Consider the following 21,583-nt stretch of genomic DNA (forward strand, 5'->3'; position numbering starts at 1 on the left):
CACGGCTGAAGACAATTAAACAATAAAACACCAAGGGAAGGCAGGGCACAGACAGCACATGGCTCGAGACAAAAAAACAAACAACAAAAGTCCAGAGATCTGACAGCCCGTGATGAGTTGGAAGGGATAGACAGCGCCTTCCAGCCAGTCGTGACACTCCTCAATAGTAGACTTCATGGAGATAAGTTCCTTGTTTCCAATGTCATAGTTCCGCTCAGCTGAATTGAATTTCTGGGAGAAGAATGCGCATTGGGTGGAGTTTGCCTTTTTCTGGGGATCTTTGAGACAGAATCACCCGATACCATTGTCTGATGCATCGACTTCTACAATGAGCTCTGGATCGGGGTGTTTTAGGATGGGTACTGACGTGAATCTTTCCTTTAAGGATTGAAAGGCTTGACTTGCTTCGGAAGTCCACTTGAGCTTGGCAGGTTTACCTTTAACAATGATTTCAGACGTGATACAATCAGGCTGAAATTTCTAATGAATAGCCAATAGAAGTTGGCGAATTACAAGAATCTTTGTAGCTCCTTCGCTGTTGAGGGTTGAGGCCATTCTGTCACTGCCTTGACCTTAACTTCATCCATCTTGACTCCATGATGGCTAATTTGGTAACCCAAAAATTAGGTTTTACTCACATGAAACTCACACTTCTCGGCCTTAACATAAAATTGGCTTTGGAGAAGACGTGAAAGGACTGTTCAGACATGAGTGATGGGCTCAGACTTGGAGTAGATGAGGATGCCGTTTGTGTAGGCAATGACGAACTGCCTGATGATGTCTCTGAAGATTTAATTTATGAAGGACTGGATTATGGCAGGTGAGTTAGCGAGCCCATATGGCATAACTTGATATTCTTAGTGCCCCCTGGTGGTGAGAAAAGCTGTTTTCCATTCGTCACCTTCTTTAATTCGAATTATAGGGACTCCTTAAATCTAATTTTGTGTATATGGGGGCTTCTCTCAACTGTTCCAGGGCTGCGGGAACTAGTGGAAGTGGGTAACAGAATTTTACAGTGACGTTGTTGAGACCCCGGTAATCGATAAATGGCCATAGGCCACCATCTTTCTCCTCTACGAAGAAGAACCCCGCAGCGGCAGGTGAGGTAAAGGGACGGATGAAACCAGATTTAATGGTTTCTGAAATGTGCTCATCCATAGCGTGACTTTCTTTTCTAGATAAGGTATAGACTTTACTTTTGGGGGGCATGGCATTAGAAGGTCAATTGCACAATCTCCTGGTCGATGAGGGGATAACTTGGCTGCTTGAGTTTTGCTGAACACTTCGCAGAGATAATGATAACGAGGAAATGGTAACTTTTTGATGGATGTCTGGGCTTTTGATGCTGGTGGTAAAACAGGATACAGGCTGCTTAGGAATGCAGTATGCATGACAAAAGGGGGACCAGTTAAGTAATTCTCCGCTGTGCTAAGAGATATTATGGTCATGGGTGGAGAGCCATGGAAAACTGAGAATTACCTCATGGTTGGGCGAATCTACAACATAGGGGAAAATAGATTCCAGGATGAGAGTTTGAGTTCGGTGTAGGATCCCCTTTCCTATTAGAATATCGTTGATAGCCTTGATTTGGATCGGGGGTTGCAGGGTTGTGTGGGAATGTTGAATTTAGAAACAAAACTCTGATTGATTCAATTTAGAGCTGCCCCCGAGTCAGTCAATGCTTTTGAGATCAAGGGAGAGTGAATTAATCTTGACAGTTACAGGTAACGTGGAGTTTCTATTACCAAACAAGGTAAAGTGTTTTGTATTCACCCTGGGTGCTGATAATTTGAGTGGGCATCCGTGGCTTTGATGACCCCAAATTGATGAGTCCCAAACCGCTGTTGCCCAATCAATCGCTATGCCTGTAAGGAGGGACATTAGAAAGGCAAATTTATTTTCCTCAGTATCAGCTTTACTTTTTGATGGTTTATATATACAACTTAACTTGATAAAGCCTTGACACTGCTCAGCTGAGCCTTCAAACTTCAAACCTACCGTCATGGATGGGTTGGGGGAAGTTTACGGATATACTGAGTCAAATGTTTGTTGACTGATTGCAGTTTCAGCAACTGTTCCTGGTAGCTCTTGTAGGCTAGAAACTTCTGCTGGATTTGAGGGAGGTGAAGTATTCTGTAATAAGGAGGCAGGGGCCGACGTAGAATCCATGTGCTGAAATTTATTAGACAATAGGGCAACAAACATAAACGTAGTTTATGTAGTTTAACGTAGAAAACGTTAAATGTAGAAAAATATTCTAAATCTTTCAGATTGCGAGATTATCTCCTGTGCACAGCCCTCTACAAATCACCCCACAGATTTTCAATCAGATTCGGGTCTGGGCTCTGGCTGAGCTGCGTCCAAAATTTTAATCTTCTTTTGGTGAAGCCATTCTTTTGTTTTTGATTTGGATGTGTGCTTTGAATTCTTATGGTGCTAAAAGATGAAGTTCGTCTTCATCTTCAGCTTCCTAGCAGAAGCCTGAAGATTTTTTTCCAGTTTTGACAGGTATTTGGAACTGTTCATAATTCCCTCCACCTTGACTATGGCCCCAGTTCCAGCTGAAGAAAAACTACCCCAAAACATGATGCTGCCACCACCATGCTTCACTGTGGACGTGGTGCTTCTTTGGTGATGTGCAGTGGTGTTTTTGTGCCGAACATACCTTTTGGAATTATGACTAAAAGTTCAACCTTGGTTTTATCAGACCATGAAACCTTTTCCTACATGCTCTTGGGAGAATTCAAATGTGTTTTTGCTAAATTTATCTGGGCCTGGATGTTTTGTTTTTTTTTTTTTTCTAAAAAAGGCTTTTGTCTTGCCACCTACCCATAGCCCAGCTATATGAAGAACACGGGAGCTTGTTGTCTCATGTACTACACAGTCAATACTTGCCAGAAATTCCTGCAGCTCTTTTAATGTTGCTGTAGGCCTCTTGGCAGCCTCCTTACCAGTTTTCTTCTCTTCTTTTCAGCAATTTTAGAGGGATGTCCAGTTCTTGATAATGTCACTGTTGCACCATATTTTCTCCACTTAATGATGACTGTCTTCACTGTGTTCCATGGTATATCTAATACCTACTCCTACCTACTAACAATGATATCCCTCTGATGCTTTTGGAAGCTCTCTGCTGCCGACCATGGCTTTTGCTGTAAGATGAACTAAGAAAATGTCCGGAAAAGCCTACTAGAACAGCTGAACTTTATTTGGGGTTAATTAAAGACACTTTATATGACAGGTGTGTACTTGACTCCTGTTTAAAAATTTTGAATGTGATTGCTTAATTTTTAACACAGCCATAGTTATCAGAGGATGTTCATGCTTATGCAACCACACGATTTTAGTCTTTTATTTTTAGTCCCCAAGCACCTAAGATTTCAGTTTGTTTTTTATTAAATTAAACAGGTTATAGTTTACATTAAAGGTGGAAAAAGTTCTGAAATTATTTATTTTGGTTAAAAATTTTTACAACACAGAAACCTGGCATTATAAGGGTGTGTAGACTTTTATATCCATTGTATGATATGCACCTTCCTCACCTCTAAACCTAACCATTGCTTCTCGTAAGCACGCCAAAGTCACTTTCTGTGTATAAATAGCACACCAAATGGAAACAGAAAATCGTGCCATTGAAACACACTTTAATGACATCGTGTCATCCACTTTCACGTTTTTTTTTAGAGCAAATCAGCAAATACACAACACATTGATGTCACAATGGCTTTGCAGTCGGCTGCGTCTTAAATAAAGAAACAGAAAATACTGGATGTGTGTCAGTAAAATAGATTTATGCATTTCTTATATTAGACTAATAATGTTAATTGAAAAAAAGAGAATCATTAACTTTCATAGGTTATTGTAACACAGTTTTCATAAGCACTGTAAAATACTGTTTATTTAGGTAATTTGTATCTTTGTATGCGATCTCTCTAAGGGCTATAACACTTACACAAGCAAAATGATAGAACCGCCCAGATTAAGACAATTGTGTGTTTCACGTTATGTGTATTTATGTGTATTTTGTGTGCTGTCCAGAGAAAGGGCTCTGTTTGGCCCAGCCTCAAGCGCTCCCCAAATGCTGTATTTATTGTAATGCCATTGCACTGAACCGAGATGTATATATATACTACTATGGGTGCTTTATATTTGGTATAAACACATAAAATCATAAATATGATACATGGTGTGAACTTATATTTTTGAGGATGTATATATGCAATAATAATATATTGTATTATAAGACAACAAATGACAACAGCACTCACAATATAGAGTCATATATGTCATAAGTTACATGTCATACATCTATGGAGTGAAAACAGTATCAAAACCTCTTACAAATGCACGCGAGAGATCCACTCAAGTGGAAAATTTTTAATAAATCAATCAAAATTATACTGTCCATTATCAAGGAAAAAGGAGACTATACGAAATATATATTTTTTTGCTATGTGTGAATAAAGATGATTTAATTGTGTCAGTTGGTTATTTGCCTAATACACAACACTAACATTTTTAGTTTAACAAGTTTTGGGCAAAAAGTAATGGAAGGATTTTCCAGACTATTTTCAAATTGAATTGTAAATTGTTTTTTTCAGTTGCGCTTTCAATGGAAAAATACATAATCCAAATGCAATTGCAAATATGTAATTACCGTATGCATTTTCACTTCAGCGTTATATGTTATGCAGTGTCGCAGCCTAATTGTTAAAAATAAAAGACATATATTTTCTACATTTCTTGTGAGAATTAATCCGAGTGAGAGACAGACGAAAAGCGTTTGGTTATTGGACAGTATTGTGTGTCCAATTGCTTCTGCTGTTAGGTATAATTGCTGTATGAGGTGTTAAAAAAATACAGAAATATGTAAGGAGATTGTCTGTTCGTTCACACAGGCACGAACTGATTAGCAGCTGTATTTAGCGGATTCTTTATTGATTATCTTCACTGATCAAAGCATGCTGCACGGTCGCATGACGTCACCTCCCAATACAAATACACGCCCCTTAGTGTTGTCCCGCCCCTCACTTTGATTGACTGCGTTCATGTAGACGTAGGAAAATTCAAACGCAAAAGGAACTGCTATTGCATTTCAGTTTTGGCAGGTCACATGGCAAAACATATAATGAGTCAAAAGGTTAGCAGCACTGTTTTGATGACTATAGATTCAAGTAAACATTTTGATATAATTATCTATCTGGCAGAGGATGGATGTGATGCATTGCAAAGACGGATTTCGTAAGCATCTGGAGCACAACACTGCCTGAGTGTGCTTCTGATGCTCATGAAATCCATCTTTCAAATACACATTATGGCATCCTGCCATTCCCAATCACCTGTTCAATTCAAATAACGAGGTCAAATGGCAGAAAATTCCTCTGATGGGAATGTTCCTGCAAGAGGTCGCCAAAGCCCAGGTTCCAATTTATTAATAAGGCTACAGAACAGAAAGTAAACAAGCTAAATACGTGAAAGAAAAAATATAATTATCCACTCAATACAAATGATTAATTTTAGCATTATTTGACAGTGAAACTATTACCTCCTGCGGAAGCAGTTTAACTGTGAGTATTCTAATGCCAATAAAATGTATGGCTAAATGATTACAATGTAAATTATTATTATAACTGTACAATTTTTTTTTAATTTTATGTTACTGTTTTTGACTTGATCAACTAAATGCAGTTTTTGTGAATGTTACTTAATGCATCAACACATATAACCTAAGAATGAATAATTCATTTATTTCAGTATTTAATAAACTTGTTATTCATGTTGTTTTCATGAATTGTTTGAAATGTTTTCATGTACTCCTATGTTTCTTTTGGTTACTGTTAGCATGTCATTCATTAGTTGTCATGGCTATTCATTATGTGAAAGAAATTGAAGGTGATGAACAAATGCCTTATAGGTTTGGAATGATAATGTAAAAATTATTTTCAATGTTAAATTATGTTATCTAATTGTAATGTATTTATTTATATTTGTTGCACCAGTTATGTGTGCGTTCTGTGGACTATATTTTTCTGTAAAGCTGTTTTGAAATAATGTGCACCATGCAAAATGATATACAGTGTATAATGCCACATTGTATACCGCTATATTTTATTTTAAGTTTAATTTTATACAAAAAAGGCTTATTCAGAGAAAGCTGTGTACATTCAAATTCAAATTAATGACAGGTTCAGCAGTTCTCACTTTTACATCAGGATTTATCCTGAGCAGTCACATATTAAATTCATGGCTAATAAGCTTTTCCTACATTATAAATGACTGATTTCGCTGCTTTATCACGTTTGCTAATCACGTTAGTAATGTATGTGTGATTAGTTATCCTCTCTTGACCTGGGGACCCTCGAGTGGAGCAGGCGCTCTAAAATAAATGGTCTGTTAGACATCACCTCATAGCTCACAGAGCAAGAAACAGTTCAGTGGAAGTTATGATGAAACTCCTTCCCCGTGCTTAAGCTGAGCATTCCTCTCACAGAAAATCAGGTACGAATCTGCTCTATCAGCGGAAATAACACATTACTGCTTATTTTAGGGCTTTTCTATCTCCTTATCTCTGACTCTCTCTGTCATGGGTTGCAATGCAATGTCAAGTACAAATGAATGCAGGTGTTTCAAGGTTATTCATTTACAACCGGCCCGTGTACTTGTTTTAAATATTTAAAATTGACACTTCCTTATTCAGTGTGTCAAAGTGCTTCAGTGTTTTAGTAGAATTTGCTGTAAACCACTGGGTTCGTTTGATTTTTCAGATTTTCATGTTGCCTATGAAGCCAATGGGAAATTGTCAACAGTTGAACTGTTTGCAATGCATCACATTCGCCCATTGTCCCGGTATCCAGACACTGGAACCCACAGTCATTTCGTTTTAATACACAACAGTCAATGCATTATCCAGTTGTGGCAACAAACAGTTATTACAGTATAAGTCTATTGGAAGAACATCCTTTAGAAAAACAGCTCATGTGTCGAGATGTACAAATGACAGACAAATGCAAGGAAAATTTAAACAATGGGAGTGAGAGAGCAAAAAAAGCTCATTAAATTGTATTTGTAAGTGAGGAGCATGGGAAAGTCAGGTTGCATTGTGATCACTGTGCGTGTCAGTGTGTCATTCGATCAGTCTGAAAATGTCACTTATACCACAGTAACCAAGAATCGTGGTGCGTGCATTTAGCAACACGTTGTGTAACACTGCTTACATGCACACAGAAATTAAACTAACACAAAAAAATGGAGTCAACAATAACGCGTTTTAATTTCTTGTGAATGTTGAGGAATTGCAGCTTAGCAAGATTCAAGGTCACTGTGGGGTTTAGTTTGTTATGGGGTTAGGACGGTTCCAAATGGGAGGGGAGGGGAGGGGATGGTTTGGAGAGTTTGGTTGGTTTCTACTTAGGGATTTATCATTTCTACAGTATATCAACCCCAAAGGAACACGATATCTACCGAGAGAGTCTACCCCCAACCTGAACATGGGGCCTAAGTCAGTATGCTACACAGACAGCGGTGTCCCTGGGCCCATCCATAATCTGGTCAATGTATATGTGGTCTATAGAGTCAAACGGTACATATTATATGCATACTATAAGAGGTGTTGATTCACAGGGACTGAGAATTCAACCTGGGTCATGGCCCAATTCCTTGTGATTTAGTCACTTTATGCTTTAGTTATTTACCTTTTCACTGTTGTGGTTTCAATATCATTAAACAATGACAATGCTTTAACTCTTTTTTTACAGCTTAAGCAATGCTGTCCGGATGACCCAGACATCATTGTTATATCTCCCAAAGGAACTGCAACAGAGAGAGTGAGAGAATAAGTCATCACATTAGACAGACATATCAGTTTTCTCTAAAGACCTACTTTGGGATTTCATGTTCAGATTTAAAAGGGAATTTTGCACAGCATACATGTATATTTCTCTCTGTCTTTGTGTGTAGTGACATTAATTAAACCTGCTTTCAGTTGTGAGAAAAGAACAATAAGCACAATGTCTGATGCTTATCGATCTAAAACTTCTAAGGGGCAGACACTGAAATACTTCTGCAGACACCCTAACCACTCAACATTCATGATACTGCAGCCAATGAGGGAATTGTGAGGCAGAGAAATAGCTTGACCTTTCTGCTTGACCCATAGACTGCTTTGATTTTGTCTTTCACTCACCTTCTCATTTTCTTCTGCGTGTTCCAAAAATTCAGTTGGAAAATGAAAATGTTAGCATGAATCCGTGCTAATGTCAGTACAACATGCATAGATGATATGAAGCAAGGTGAAAAGTCAAGCTATTGAGAAATTAGCAGAGCCATATCCTTTAAAATAAAAATAAATATTACAGTTAAGTTACATTTTCAATTATCGTTCCAAAGATCCTTTGAGACCTTATACAAGGTCGTTTCTATACACTTTGATATCTCTTTGTTGCTGTCTTTTGTATCTGATGAAAGATATCGTCTACCACTAAGATAATAGTAGCCTAATAAGACTTCCCTGTTGACAGATTAGCAAAGTGACATCATCTCATCTCTAGACTGAATTTTTTTTTTTTTTTTTCTCTATGCAATCATGCAAACACAAGCTTCAGCATTTAACCAAATCCATGATTAGATTAGTCTTGCATTTTCTCACATTATGCAGAACAGCCAAAACAGATTACAGTTCTGGGTTGGCGCTGGTTCTGGTGACTGTGCAAGCTCAAGCCTCTGCAGTATCCTGGCAACAGTAATTGGTGCTTTCTAGTATGGAAATTTTTTGAGAATTCTGAGGGAGGGTGGCCCACCAAGCTAGAGCTGCTGCAGCATCATCAAGTTTGATTCCTGGAATAAGGTCACCGCAAAGAGAAATCGCCTATTATCCAAATAAAATGTATTTAGCATTTTATATAGAATTACATACCTCAGAGCTCAAAACATCATTTCAATGGCTAAAATGCTAAAAAAGGTTCCTCATATCTGGCTCTAGAGGGGTTTGTAGCTCCAGAATGTAGCCCAAACCCGTAGAACCCCCACTATCCCAAGCATGGGATAAAAAAGGATTGAGAGTGAGGAGATGGGACGAAGAAGGGATGCAAGAAAACTGTTGTAGTACAGGGGTAAGTCATGATTAGCTAAACGAGCTACACCTGTGCCTAACTGACAGATTATCTGATCGTGCTCCTCCTGAACCTCGTTAATAAAGCATTATTAGAATGTTGACTACATTTACAAGTTTTATGTTATTTATTTAGAGTTAGGTTTAGGGTTGACTTTTGTGATGATTTTTCTTATTGCCAAAACAGTTTAAAATGCTTTTAGTAATTTTTGCTTTTAGGGTGACACAGAGTTCGACGTGTTCCTGGACCAATGACAATGGACAATGGAACAGCATTGTGATGAACCAATCAGATTTCAAGAACCTGTTTGTAGTTTATGATTGCAATCAGTGTATGGTGCTTGTACATCAGTGTCATTCATCTGTCATATCATCTTATTTTAGGCATTACTCATTAGGTCTAGTTGTAGAAATATGGTCAAAATTAAATTTTTGATTTAAAATGTTGTTCCATATTCAACAAAAACAGCCATCAAAAAAGCCATATCAGGACGTGCTCGGGGGTGATGCTGACTTTAAAAGTGTTAATAAGTTGTTCAGTTCCTACCATCATGAACACCCTGAACCTCCTCTACTCTGTTCATAAAATAAATGGTAACTATGGTAACCTCGATTTCTCTTGAAAACTACAGTTCTGTACGTGTATGACTTTGTTTGTTCCTTTGATGTTGCATTATCTGAATGGCATTCTGTAAAGTACTTTTTACAGAATGGTTTTAAAATAATCTAAATCTTGCACAAAAATAATTGTGAGTTAAATGAGGAAGACATTTGTGTATGTACCAGTAGCTGTATAATTTGTATTAATTCATATAACTACTAGAAAAAATAATCAGAAAGATCAACCAAATAAATAAACATTTATAAAGATTGTGCTTCTTTCACAAAATATCCACTGGTGCCAGCCAGGAAACCATTGAGCGCTAGAGCTGAGGTAGACTAAATTGTTCCACATTAAGCATCTCATGGGTTCCTATTAATGTTAACATTTGATGCATTTGGCAGACACTTTTAGCCAGGCTATATATTTTAGTAGTACGCATTCCCTAGGAATTAAACCCATTACCTTGACGCCGCTAGCCATGCTCTCAGTGACCTACGGGAATGCCGTTAGCACTGACATGACTAATGAGCACACACTAACCCATGTCCTGGGTTAATATGAAATCATTCATCTAAATCACCTATGTATACATTCGTTTATGGAAGCAATTATAACTTGTTTTTTTAGCTGAAGTTATGTTAATAATCTAGTCAAATTTCTAGCACAGACCTTTCAATTTTCTTCTACATCAGAATGTCATTCGTAATTTTCATTCATTGCACTGCCAAAATAAGAGAAATAAGGTTTCTTTGTGAACAAATCTTACCTTGATTTCTTTGTTGTAGCCATCAGTGCTGCAAAATAGCCCTCTTGGCCAGACACAGCTGTCCTGCAGGTTTGCTCCTGAAAAGATCTCTTTGTGTTAAAGAGACGCTAAGGGCAAATATGACCTCTTGAAATGCACGTGTCATGATGTGAAGTAAAGGTTATAAGGCTCCTTGTTTAAACATTAGGGTGTTGATGGGCTTGTCCAGTGACCTCAGCGGTGACACACTTCTGTCCAGATACTTGTCTCATGTACTATATGAGAGGAGAGACTTGAGGATATTAGCAAAGGTCAACAGCTTTAACAGTTGAGCTACAAAGGTCATTAGTTCTGCACTTTCCAATACTGTTCTTGTCAGTATGAGTCTTTCAGACATCTCAACCTGACAACCTGATTACTTGCTCAAATCCTTAATTGTTTTGAGTGCATCTAGAATGGATGATTGGTTTTGGTAGTTTGATAATATGCATAAGCATTGTTTTATTTTTTTAGTATTGCACTTGTTTTTGCAGACAGTTCAGATTCAGATTCAAAAGCCGAAATATGGGTCTCTACCATTATGTTACAGAAGACGCAAAAATGAATCTACTAGTTGTTCATATCTGCCTCCTCACTCATGGGGATCAACCCATCATGTATCATTTTGTGAGGTTTTTTTTTCTTTTCATACCCAATTCATTATCCTCACAGTGCCAATATGTATTGGACGCAATGAACTATAAAAATAAAAGTTGCCTATTGATGCTCCCCATAGGATTTTGAAGGACCTGTCACGAAAATAAATTAATTCATTTGAACAGTGGGTGAGGTAAAGGAAGATCTTGACATCCTTGAGCCTGTTAGAGTCATGGATGTCCTAATAGGGTCCCCTCTAGCTTTTGAACATTTTCTATATTGACCCCCTAATCATATAACTATGCCTACCATTGACCACTGAGCGTTTTTTATCATTTGTAGGTTGATGTTACGCAGAGCTATATTGTAAACTCAATACCACAATGAGGGTTTTAACAACATCCCAATATTTAACCCAAAGAACAGTAACCTTATATAAGAACATACAGATTAATGTCATTATATAGACCTATACAGCAACACACAGAACATCTGGCCATCAGTAGCTGATACTATGGGGAAAACTCTCCTGAAATACTAAAGCCGTACTGAATGGCACAATGTCCTACATTGGCCAATAATGTTCAAGCCCATAAAGACTTTACTATATATAGCAGCACTTGAGCTTCATTGCCTCAAAAACTATCAACTGAAAAGAGCAGTACTCTGCAGACTCTCTGCTAAAAGTACCACGGAAAACTATGCAATTCCTCATTACCTCCACTCAGGGAATCAAGAATGCACCGGCGTCCTCAGGGTAAGCACACACAGCTGCTGCACCGGTAGATGCACTTGCATCCTCGGGCTACACAGCTGCTGCAAGTTGACTTTGCTAAATCACCTAGCCTATGTGGAGGTGACGAGGCATGATGGGAGGGCGGAGGCAGCCCCAGCACCCTCATTATAGCAATTCATGGTAGCAGACCTAGTGGAACACATACGTATGCAACTTGGAAATTGGCACTTGTATAAAAGACAAAAAGTTCACACTATAGGCAAATTTATCCCAATACGGATTTAATTTAAAGACCCAGGTTTGTTGGCAATGCTATAACTATTTATAACTAGCCTACTTGTTTTTCATTCTTGTTCTGAATACAGTTACATTTTTAAATATTTGTTGTAGAATGAGGGAAACAGGCTATAATGTTTATATTTACTTATATTGTATAATGTACAAATTAATGTAGCATTATTGTTTGAAATTACAAGGTTAAGTGTTTTTTGGGGTAAGATAAATTTTATGAGATCACTTCCACTTCCTCTGTGTCACAAACTCTATGGCAAGACTTCTAAACTGTGACAAATCAGGCCCAATAAAGCATTACAATAGTCTAACCATGAGGTCATAAATTCATGAATCAACATTTCTGCATTTGACATTGAAAGCATAGGTCATAATTTGAGATGGTAAAACACAGTTTTACAAGGGCTAGAAATATGGCTCAAAGAGCGCACCTATAGGTTCCCAAATGATAAAGAACAATTCATAGGGCAGCCATCAAGTGTTGCATATGGGGTTTTTAGGTCTTATAATTAACACCTCTCTTTTCTGAATTTTGCAGTAAAAAATTACTCATCATCCAGTTTTTTATATCGACTATACATTCCGTTTCACCTGGCCCCGAGGAAATATAGAGCTGTGTATCATCAGCATAAGCTAACACCATGAAAGTTAACACCATGTCTCCTGATAATATCTCCCAAGGGTAACATGTAAAGCATGAAAGGTAACATCTCTAATTCTGAGCTTTGAGATATATTATATACCATATTTCACTTGATCGATATGATACCTCCTGATAGTGGCTACAAACTGATAGTGGTCAGATAAGTACGATTTGATACAACAGCACTAATAAATAGATATAACCATGATCAGATGATAGAAGCAGCCCATTTGTAACTCTAATGAGAGCAGTCTCAGTACTGTGGTACAGTCTAAATCCATTTTTATATACCATTTTTCTTTTAGAAGGAATTTAATTGTGAGTATACTACCTTTTCTAGTGTCTTTGACAAAAAAGCCAGATTTGTCTTTGGAGTCACAATGTGTTTTTTTAATGAGAGGTTTAATAAGTAACAATTTGGAGGTTTTGGGGACATATCCTAATGACAAGGATGAATTAGTACTAGCCAAGATCAGATCCAAGGCTTCTAGAAGCAGCTTTTAGTAAATTATATGGAATAGGTCTCACATACATGTTGTTGGTTTCGATGATTTAACAAGGTTAACAATTCTTCCTCTCCTATAGTAGAGAATAAGTGGATTTTTCCTCAGGGGATCTATAGTGCATCTGATGCGATTCTGTAGCTGACGGCTTCATGGTTACAATTTTATCTCTGATAGTATTGATCTTGGACATAAAGTACTTCATAAAGTCATTACTGCTGTGATCTTGGGGAATGTCAGAACCTGTTGATGCTTTATTTTTTGTTAATGTAGTTATTGTATTGAATAAATACGTGGGTTATGTTTGTTTTCTTCTAAAAGAGATGAAAAGTAATCAGATCTAGCGGTTTTTAATGCTTTTCTGTAGGAAAGGGTACTTTGCCATCCAGTTAAATGAAATACCTCTAGTTTTGTTTACCTTCAGCTGCGCTCCATTTTCTGGGCTGCTCTCTTTAGAGTCTTTTTTTTCTTTAGAGTCTTTTTATCTTTCTTAAACATAAAGGAGCAACTGTATCTAAAGTGCTATAAAAGAGAGAGTATATCATCATCATTTTCTGCGCTATTTGATGTGCTAAGGAATTAAGATAAATCAGGAAGATTACTTACAAAGCAGTATTTTGTGATTATAGTTCTACCATACCATTACTAGATAATGATCTGAAATACCATCTCTTTGATGCAGAATTTCAACACCAATAACATAAATTCCAGTCAGTTATGCAACAATTTGCAACAATTTCTGCACAGTTGTTGTCAGATTTCATTACTGATTTCATAAATGAAATTTAATCGTAAGCTTAGTAAAAAGGTTTAGGAGAATTTGATGTTCTCAATACAAAAAGATAGGAGCTGCACTTGGATGCCCGAGAGGTGTTTGTCTTAAAGAGACTTTGGTTTTATCATTGGTTCTCTGTATTATATAGTTTTTATTTTAATTTAACATCAGTTAAGTTAGTGTTCTTAATTTGGTTTGGACATTTTCTGCATTTTCTAGTTTGGGGAACAGACATGTTCAGCCCTTCTGTAATGAAAGCAGACATGTTTCAGGGTTGATGACTGGACAGAGCCTTAGAGAAGAAGGAGAGCCTCCATGGTCTACTGAGTCTAAGACCATCCATCTTTACCTTAGCGCTCAAAGCTGTACAATTCTTTAAATCCTTGGATCCATTTACTCCATTGTGATCCTTTATCCTCCCAACTTCACTGTGATACCTCATCCTTCTAGTCCAGGGGTGGGAACATCGTTTCTGTAGAGCCACTGCCCTGTAGAGTTGTTTTTAACTCTAATGAAACACCAGAACAAGCCAAGGTCTGAAGGGTTACTACAAGGCTACATACAGGTAGCTCTCCACCCGTTCTAGTCTCATCATGGTTTGTTGATCTCTGGCTCCACTTTATAGTTCTAGACCTGTTCCTTGGCCCTTCATTTGGCTCCGCCATGGGTTCCTCCATTCCTTTGCTCTACTATTGTCCTTAGTTCCCTTGGATTGACTTTGGTACCTTGTTCCTGCAGCATTTCTCTGGTACTTCAATCAACCAGCTTTGTCTCCACCCATGTCAAATGAATTCTTTGTTCATAATGCTTTCTGGTTTGTTTCGGGTTTTTAATTTTTATTATCGGTATAATTTTTATTATGTGCACTCAACAAAAGTTCACACAGGTCTCATCCATTTTCTATTTATATTAAATGTTTGTCCATATCATGATCATATGTGAAAATGTTCCAAAAAATAAATGCATTAGCTAATCAACTTATAACAGTTTAATTTAGTAATATAAAACCATAATACACAATACTTAAGATAATCTAATAATTTCTCTTGAAATGCAAAAGAAATCGACGTGAATTATTGAATTAAACTACATCTATTCGTTTCTAGTTATGGTGTAACTATTAAAAACCGTGCACGAGCCATGAAAAGACGTTCGCTAGCAGAACAGAACAGAAACCTGCTTTAAATTTCTCAATGTCATTCACTTTTATTTTCATTTAAAATAAGACAAAGGTTCTGCTGATACCGTTTCGCTTAATCTGAACCTGCGCCGAAAGCTACATTCATGCACAGCATCACTGTGGGATCCGCCCAAGAAGCGCCAGTACCTTTAAATGAAGTGCAGTGCGCCTCCCTTCACCGAGCTTCATACTGACAGCAGCTTTCGAGGGTGATCACTTCACTAAGCTGCAGAGCCTCTACCAGAACCGGCACACATTGATTTCCTTTTAATACGGGGTGAAGCTGTCGCTTACACGTATTTTTGAGGTCTGCGCTCTTCCCCCGAATTCCGCTGATCCCATTTCATCTCAGGGCATTGCCTTTTAATTCCCAGATCTCAGGTGTTTATGCACCATTGGATTATTCTACCAAGTGGTGAGAGGATCGCTAATTGATATTTTAATCACCGACACACTTTCTTCCTTTAGCCGGACGTTGCATCTGCGCTCTCGGACATCTCAGAAGAAAAGCGTCGGTCCTGCTGATTCAAGGCTGGTGGAATAGGTTCCGTACAGTATAATGCTGCTAAGTTTGTGTACTCTGATGACATTTGTATGGGGACTACCCGGCTTTTCTGCCTCGTACGTGCCCTGTGAGCCGTGCGATCAGAAGGCGATGTCCATGTGTCCTCCGGTGCGGATGGGCTGTCAGGTGGTGAAGGAGCCCGGCTGCGGATGCTGCTTGACCTGCGCACTGACCGAGGGGCAGGCGTGTGGAGTCTACACGGGCACTTGTGGACAGGGACTGCGCTGCTTGCCTCGGAACGGGGAGGAAAAGCCCCTGCACGCTCTACTTTACGGCAAAGGAGTTTGCATCAACGAGAAACTATACAAACCGTTGCCTAGAGGTAATATATATTGATATGCAATAGGTCATTTGTATGCGATACATGATTGAATATAGGGGAAACTATCTATCTATCTATCTATCTATCTATCTATCTATCTATCTATCTATCTATCTATCTATCTATCTATCTATCTATCTATCTATCTATCTATACTATGTTGTATTAGGCTATCTAGGTCAGAACACCCATAGCAGAAAATCTTGGGATTTATTTTATCTGGATGAGTTCTTACGATTTATTGAATACAGAATTGGCATTCAAATCAAATTCCTCTTCAGCAATCCCCCACCCACACACCAGCAGATCTATCTCTCTGTCATTCTCTTTATCACACTCTTTCACAGGCTTTAGCCTCCCCTGCCTTTCTTTCGGGCTTCATAAAAATCAGCGATTAACTCAGCTGTCAGCACTCTTAAAACTGCGATTATGCGATCTCATCACATTTACCCAAAACAGCTGCTGCAGCTATTTCACTCTGAATCTTCATCTCGCAAGTCGTTAAAAATTTAGACCAGAATGGAAGGCTTTAGAATGGTTCCGACAGACGAACGAACTGGAAGAATGAACCAGCATTCTGAATATAATAATACATAAGATAGTGTTTACATAAATGAGTTAAGATTGCTCAGATGGGACTCTGCTGCCACTAAATTCTGTGTAAAGATGCAATGCTTCACAAAAGTGGAGCGGTGTTGCTGCTGTAGGTATATATATATGTGTGTATGTGTGTGTCCCTGCAGCTTATTTCTATGCATAAGGATGAGATACACTTACTTGGTTGTGAAAACTAAGTGCCTGGATATGGAAAAGTTCAATTTAAAGCAAAATATATTCTCTGGTCAAACAACAGTCATAGATGTGTCTCATCACTAAGGGCAATGCAAGCTGTGAGAGCATGAATTGATAAAGCATTGCCTCAATTTTCTATAAAGTTAAAAATGAATAAGATGCGGTTGCAATTTAACTCAACTAAAACATTTTCACATATCATATAAATAAGTTACCACAGTAACTTTTTTCGGTGCCCCGTATCAAACATTTTGTGTAAATGCACTCAAACTGGTGCCACCTCTGTACTATGACAATGAGAGTTTAGCAATAAAACTGTTTGTAACAGAAGACATTTAGAAGACAAAGCAGAGAGAGAAAGAATGAGCACACCACCTCTCCCAGGGCTGCACAGATCTCAGATTAGCATGCATTCCCAGAACAATACCCCCAGATTAGGAGACTTGGAAGTGCACTTGTCACATCGCTAAAATAAAACGTAATATCCCTCAAAAGATCCGGTTAACTGATGCTTGGCAGATGATAAAACAGCTTAAGTAAGAAGCGGAAACACAATTTTGATTTATTCAATGATTTCCAAGCTTTGCTGAGGTCTTTCTTCAATTTGTCAGTGATGTCATCGCAAATGGCTCGAGAGATTTGCTCATCCATTGTGACCCTGGCTGCTTAGCTTTTCCACAGAAGACACAGAAGGGACGAGGAAGGGGTCAAGCCCTTGAATCTGATTACTCACTGCGCAGCTGGGCAAATGCAGTGACGTGTAAGAGAGAGGAGAAGGGTATAGACTAGGCAAATTGTAGATAGCATCTGGCATCTCTGCTTACAATTAAAAGAACGAAGCTGGAGCTGGTGGTTGAGTTCAGACCGTTGACTGCTTGATTTGATTCTATGATAAATGCAAATGTAACTTCTAAAACTTCCGTGATAGGTTTTGACAGATTGTGGATTCAGAATTTCAGGCCTTTTGCGTTTTCAAATTTGGATCTCTTCTAGAGTTTTTATAATAAGTTATATTGAGATGACATCTTGAGAAAGCCAACAGCTTAAAAAAAACTGAAATCTGTTGACTCTTCTCAAGAGATTTGGCATGCTCTTAGATGCTAAAAAGTTTTCTTTACAAGCACTGATCCAATGAAGACCAGCGCAGGAAGATAAAAAGTCTTTTTTTGTGGCTGTAATGACAAAGTGACTGTAATCAACTTGAAGACTACCAACCCATTGTGGCTTTAAATTGTGTTGGACTTGTGTAGGCAGTCCTGCACGTTCAAAAATTTGAAGAAAGTTTTTTTCAATAAACCGAATTTTTATTAATCAGATATAAAAGTTACAGTGCACTGGGTTGTCAGATGTACTCCTCACACCACATCACAAACCAACAACCCCAATCCTTTTCAGACATGCATATTAGTATAGAATGTATCGCCGATCTCATCTTCCGGCTCCTCCTTTGTCACTTGGTCAAGCTTCTCACCAGCCACCAATCTTCTTAGACCACGTTTACCTGACTCCATCCTGTTTTCCCCTTATCTGCACAGAAAACATCTTACACAGCACATTTGCTGCATCCTGAGATTAACAAGTGTCATGGTGTACTTCCCTTAAGCATAATTGTGCAACCCATAACACATAAAACTATCAACTCATTCTAATACTCTTAATAAACATAATGCCTACTTAAACCATTAAACAACACACTCGTGATTATACTAATGCATATAAATTCTTAAAATATTGCCATCACATTCCACTTCTTCGGCTATTCTCATTCAGGGAGAGCTGACTTGGTTTAACTCTCAGAACATCTCATGCTGTCTTACTACACGTACACACAGAACTAGTTCTGCTTTTGTAGTTCAACTCACATCCCGTCTTGCTCCATTTAGTAAGACACACACGCAATCTATACTTCTGTATTACTTTTTAGTAGCATGCACATTTCATGGCACACAGCGAATGATAAAAAGATATGATGAATAAAATGAAAAGAATAAAACGAATATATGAATACAATGTTTAGACTAAAGTTCTTATATAAATCCCACAATTGATGGTCTTGATTGTTTCGTGAATGGCATACGGGCATCTTGACAGTGAAAACAATCCTGGTGTATTTATTACATAGTTCTCAGTTATATCATTGCATCTGACTATTGTCCTCTTCTCAGATCGTGAGTCACATGAAGACACCCACGTTACAGAGGTAACAGAGGATCTTCTTCCCCAGGCCAAAGTTCCATTATTCCAACGAGACCACATAAACAGCAAAAAGGCTCAGGCCATGCGAAAGAACCAAAAGAGACAGGAAGCTAAACTCAGGATCAGGAGCAATTTTGAATACCCCCTCTATGGAAAGGACAAACATCAGTCTGACATTGTAAGTGTGTTCGTCAACATGAACAATGCTGTTTCTGTTATTTGAATGTTTGTATTAATGCCTATCATCGACTCCAGACTGTCCTTTTAATGGTGTCTCTGCTAACCGCAGGGTCCGTGTCGAAGAAAGCTGGACGGAATTATCCAGAGGATGAAGGACAACTTAAGAGTCATGGCTCTTTCGCTGTACCTGCCTAACTGTGATAAGAAAGGCTTCTACAAGCGCAAACAGGTTAGTTCTGCACTTCAGCATGTTTATAGATGTCAGCTACTGGCAAGCTTAGTTGTCGGAAAGTTTTCTTTCCTATAAACACATGGCTGAGGGCAGGGTCAAGTTACATTTCTTACTTTGTGATGTCCATTTTTGGTTTTATGTCACAGTGCAAACCGTCCAGGGGGCGCAAGCGAGGCATCTGCTGGTGTGTAAACAAGCATGGAGTTCAGATGCCGGGCACTGACTTTAATGGAGGCAACATCCAATGCAAAGATCTCGAAAGCAACAGCAACAACAACGAATGAGACGACTCAAATTTGGTTGCGCACTTTCATCTACCATATTACGTGATTTGCCAATCATTTCTGATCTTAATCTTAAGAAGTCTGACCTTTATTTGTGGAAAATCCATATTATAAAAAGAGCCTCTTTTAAAACTAAGCAGAGGGTATGCTCAATACACGCAAGTTATTGAATCCTGCAATTGTCCTCTTTGATCTTCACGCGTCATAAAGGTTGGTGGGATGTATCAAGAATCATTTGGGAAATGTACTAGAGTCACGGACTAGTTTCCACTATCTTATCATAGATATCTTAGAAGGCTTTATGAGCTTAAAGGAGCAGTTTACCCAAAATTAAAAATTCTGTCTTATTATTATTTATCTATCCTCGTGTTGTTTTATACCCATATGACACTCCTCCTTCACAAAGCGAGATTTCCAACAGTTGTCCATGCATTTAAATCAGTTGGGTCTAAAACATTGGATTTTTTTTGTGCATTCTAAACACATACCATTTTGGAATTACAAGGTGATTGAATGATGGCAGAATTTGCATTTTGGGTGAACTATCCCCTTATATCAATGTGACTATTTCATACGAGTTTGCTTTTGTCCACGGCACAACAATTATTCACTCAATAGTACTTGTATAGTCATCACACACTCTGTTTATCAGTTTTTTTGCACCACCCTTTCCAAAGCTCTGAGCACATCAGTTTATTGTCTTGGCGCATTGCTTTGCCAGTCTGAATGATATAGGGAAATTTATATTCTAATAACCAGTTTTAGTGCGCTGTAAAAACAAAACAAAAGCCCTGTGAAAGAAAGCGAAGTACAACCTAAGCTTAGACACACATATATTAACATGCGGTTTATATGAATCACTACTGAATAAGAAAGACTCAACATTTGAATGCACAATGATTACAAAACAACCAGCCACTTTTCTATTTTTTTTCCAGCTTTAACAGATCAGGGTCCTTGGGTTCTTATGGAAATCTCAGTGCCTTTTTCTACTCAAATATTTGAATACTGATTTACATCAAAGGCATCAAAGGGGCCACAGAGGGAAAACACAAACACTCTAAATACTGACCTTTAGTTTGCAGGAGTGTAGATTCAAAAAAAGCAAATTCAGTGTTCTCAAAAAGTAGGCAAATTGGGATTATTTGCATTATGAAAATGCCATAGTACCAAAGGTACTATTAGGTGTTGGCCCATAGACTTGAATTTGGTGCAACCACATTTTCCACCTAATAGTATCATAAATATGCTCTATGTGCTTATGAGATTATTTGCATTGTGACATGTGTTTCAGATCAGAGGCTGGCGACAGTTTTGTCCCCTGTTTGCAGAATTGCAGAAAGCCTTCTGTCATCCTCACCTGTAAACACCTGTAACTCAAGTTTTATTTTATCCATAATCCTCAAAGTTGATTTCGATTTTAAAGGACCATATTCCTCTTGTTACTCTTGAGTAACATGGAAAGGATTCTGAATAATAACACTCTGAGGTGGGGTTAGGCTCACTGTTACGAGACAAAAATATATAGAGGAAAAAAAGTGTAACAAGTTTAGTATAGATTCTTATTTTTAATTTACTAGCTTATTTAAAATGAGCCCAAATCAACTAATATGGATGATCAAATTCTTTGTATCACATCTTAATACCTGTGCAATATTTATTTGCCATGTAATTTATGTACTCTTATTTTTGTCTCTTTTGTAAAGACAAACATTTATTTAATAAATATATAAATATAAAGATATTCAGATATAATAGAGACGGTTTCTGTTTTGTCTGTGTACTGTGCTGCGTCA

At 38.0% G+C, this 21,583-nt stretch overlaps 1 protein-coding gene across 1 annotated transcript; it reads left to right on the plus strand.

The window, feature by feature from the left end:
• Positions 1-15,496: 15,496 nt before the first annotated feature.
• On the plus strand, positions 15,497-21,544 carry LOC122347103 (insulin-like growth factor-binding protein 5). Its single transcript, XM_043242132.1, has 4 exons — positions 15,497-16,103; positions 19,061-19,269; positions 19,381-19,500; positions 19,650-21,544. Exons 1-4 carry the CDS (start codon positions 15,776-15,778, stop codon positions 19,785-19,787), a joined length of 795 nt encoding a protein of 264 aa, XP_043098067.1. The 5' UTR covers positions 15,497-15,775; the 3' UTR covers positions 19,788-21,544.
• Positions 21,545-21,583: the final 39 nt, after the last annotated feature.

This window comes from Puntigrus tetrazona, chromosome 6 (assembly GCF_018831695.1).
Source record: "Puntigrus tetrazona isolate hp1 chromosome 6, ASM1883169v1, whole genome shotgun sequence".
In the NCBI taxonomy this organism is placed as follows: domain Eukaryota; kingdom Metazoa; phylum Chordata; class Actinopteri; order Cypriniformes; family Cyprinidae; genus Puntigrus; species Puntigrus tetrazona.

Bases quoted from the DNA above. Each gene is read 5' to 3' on its own strand.
- LOC122347103 (XM_043242132.1), top strand. From the start codon at position 15,776: ATGCTGCTAAGTTTGTGTACTCTGATGACATTTGTATGGGGACTACCC. The intron at 19,270-19,380 runs GTAAGTGTGTTC...TGCTAACCGCAG, and splicing joins ACAAACATCAGTCTGACATT to GGTCCGTGTCGAAGAAAGCT. The intron at 19,501-19,649 runs GTTAGTTCTGCA...TTTATGTCACAG, and splicing joins GCTTCTACAAGCGCAAACAG to TGCAAACCGTCCAGGGGGCG.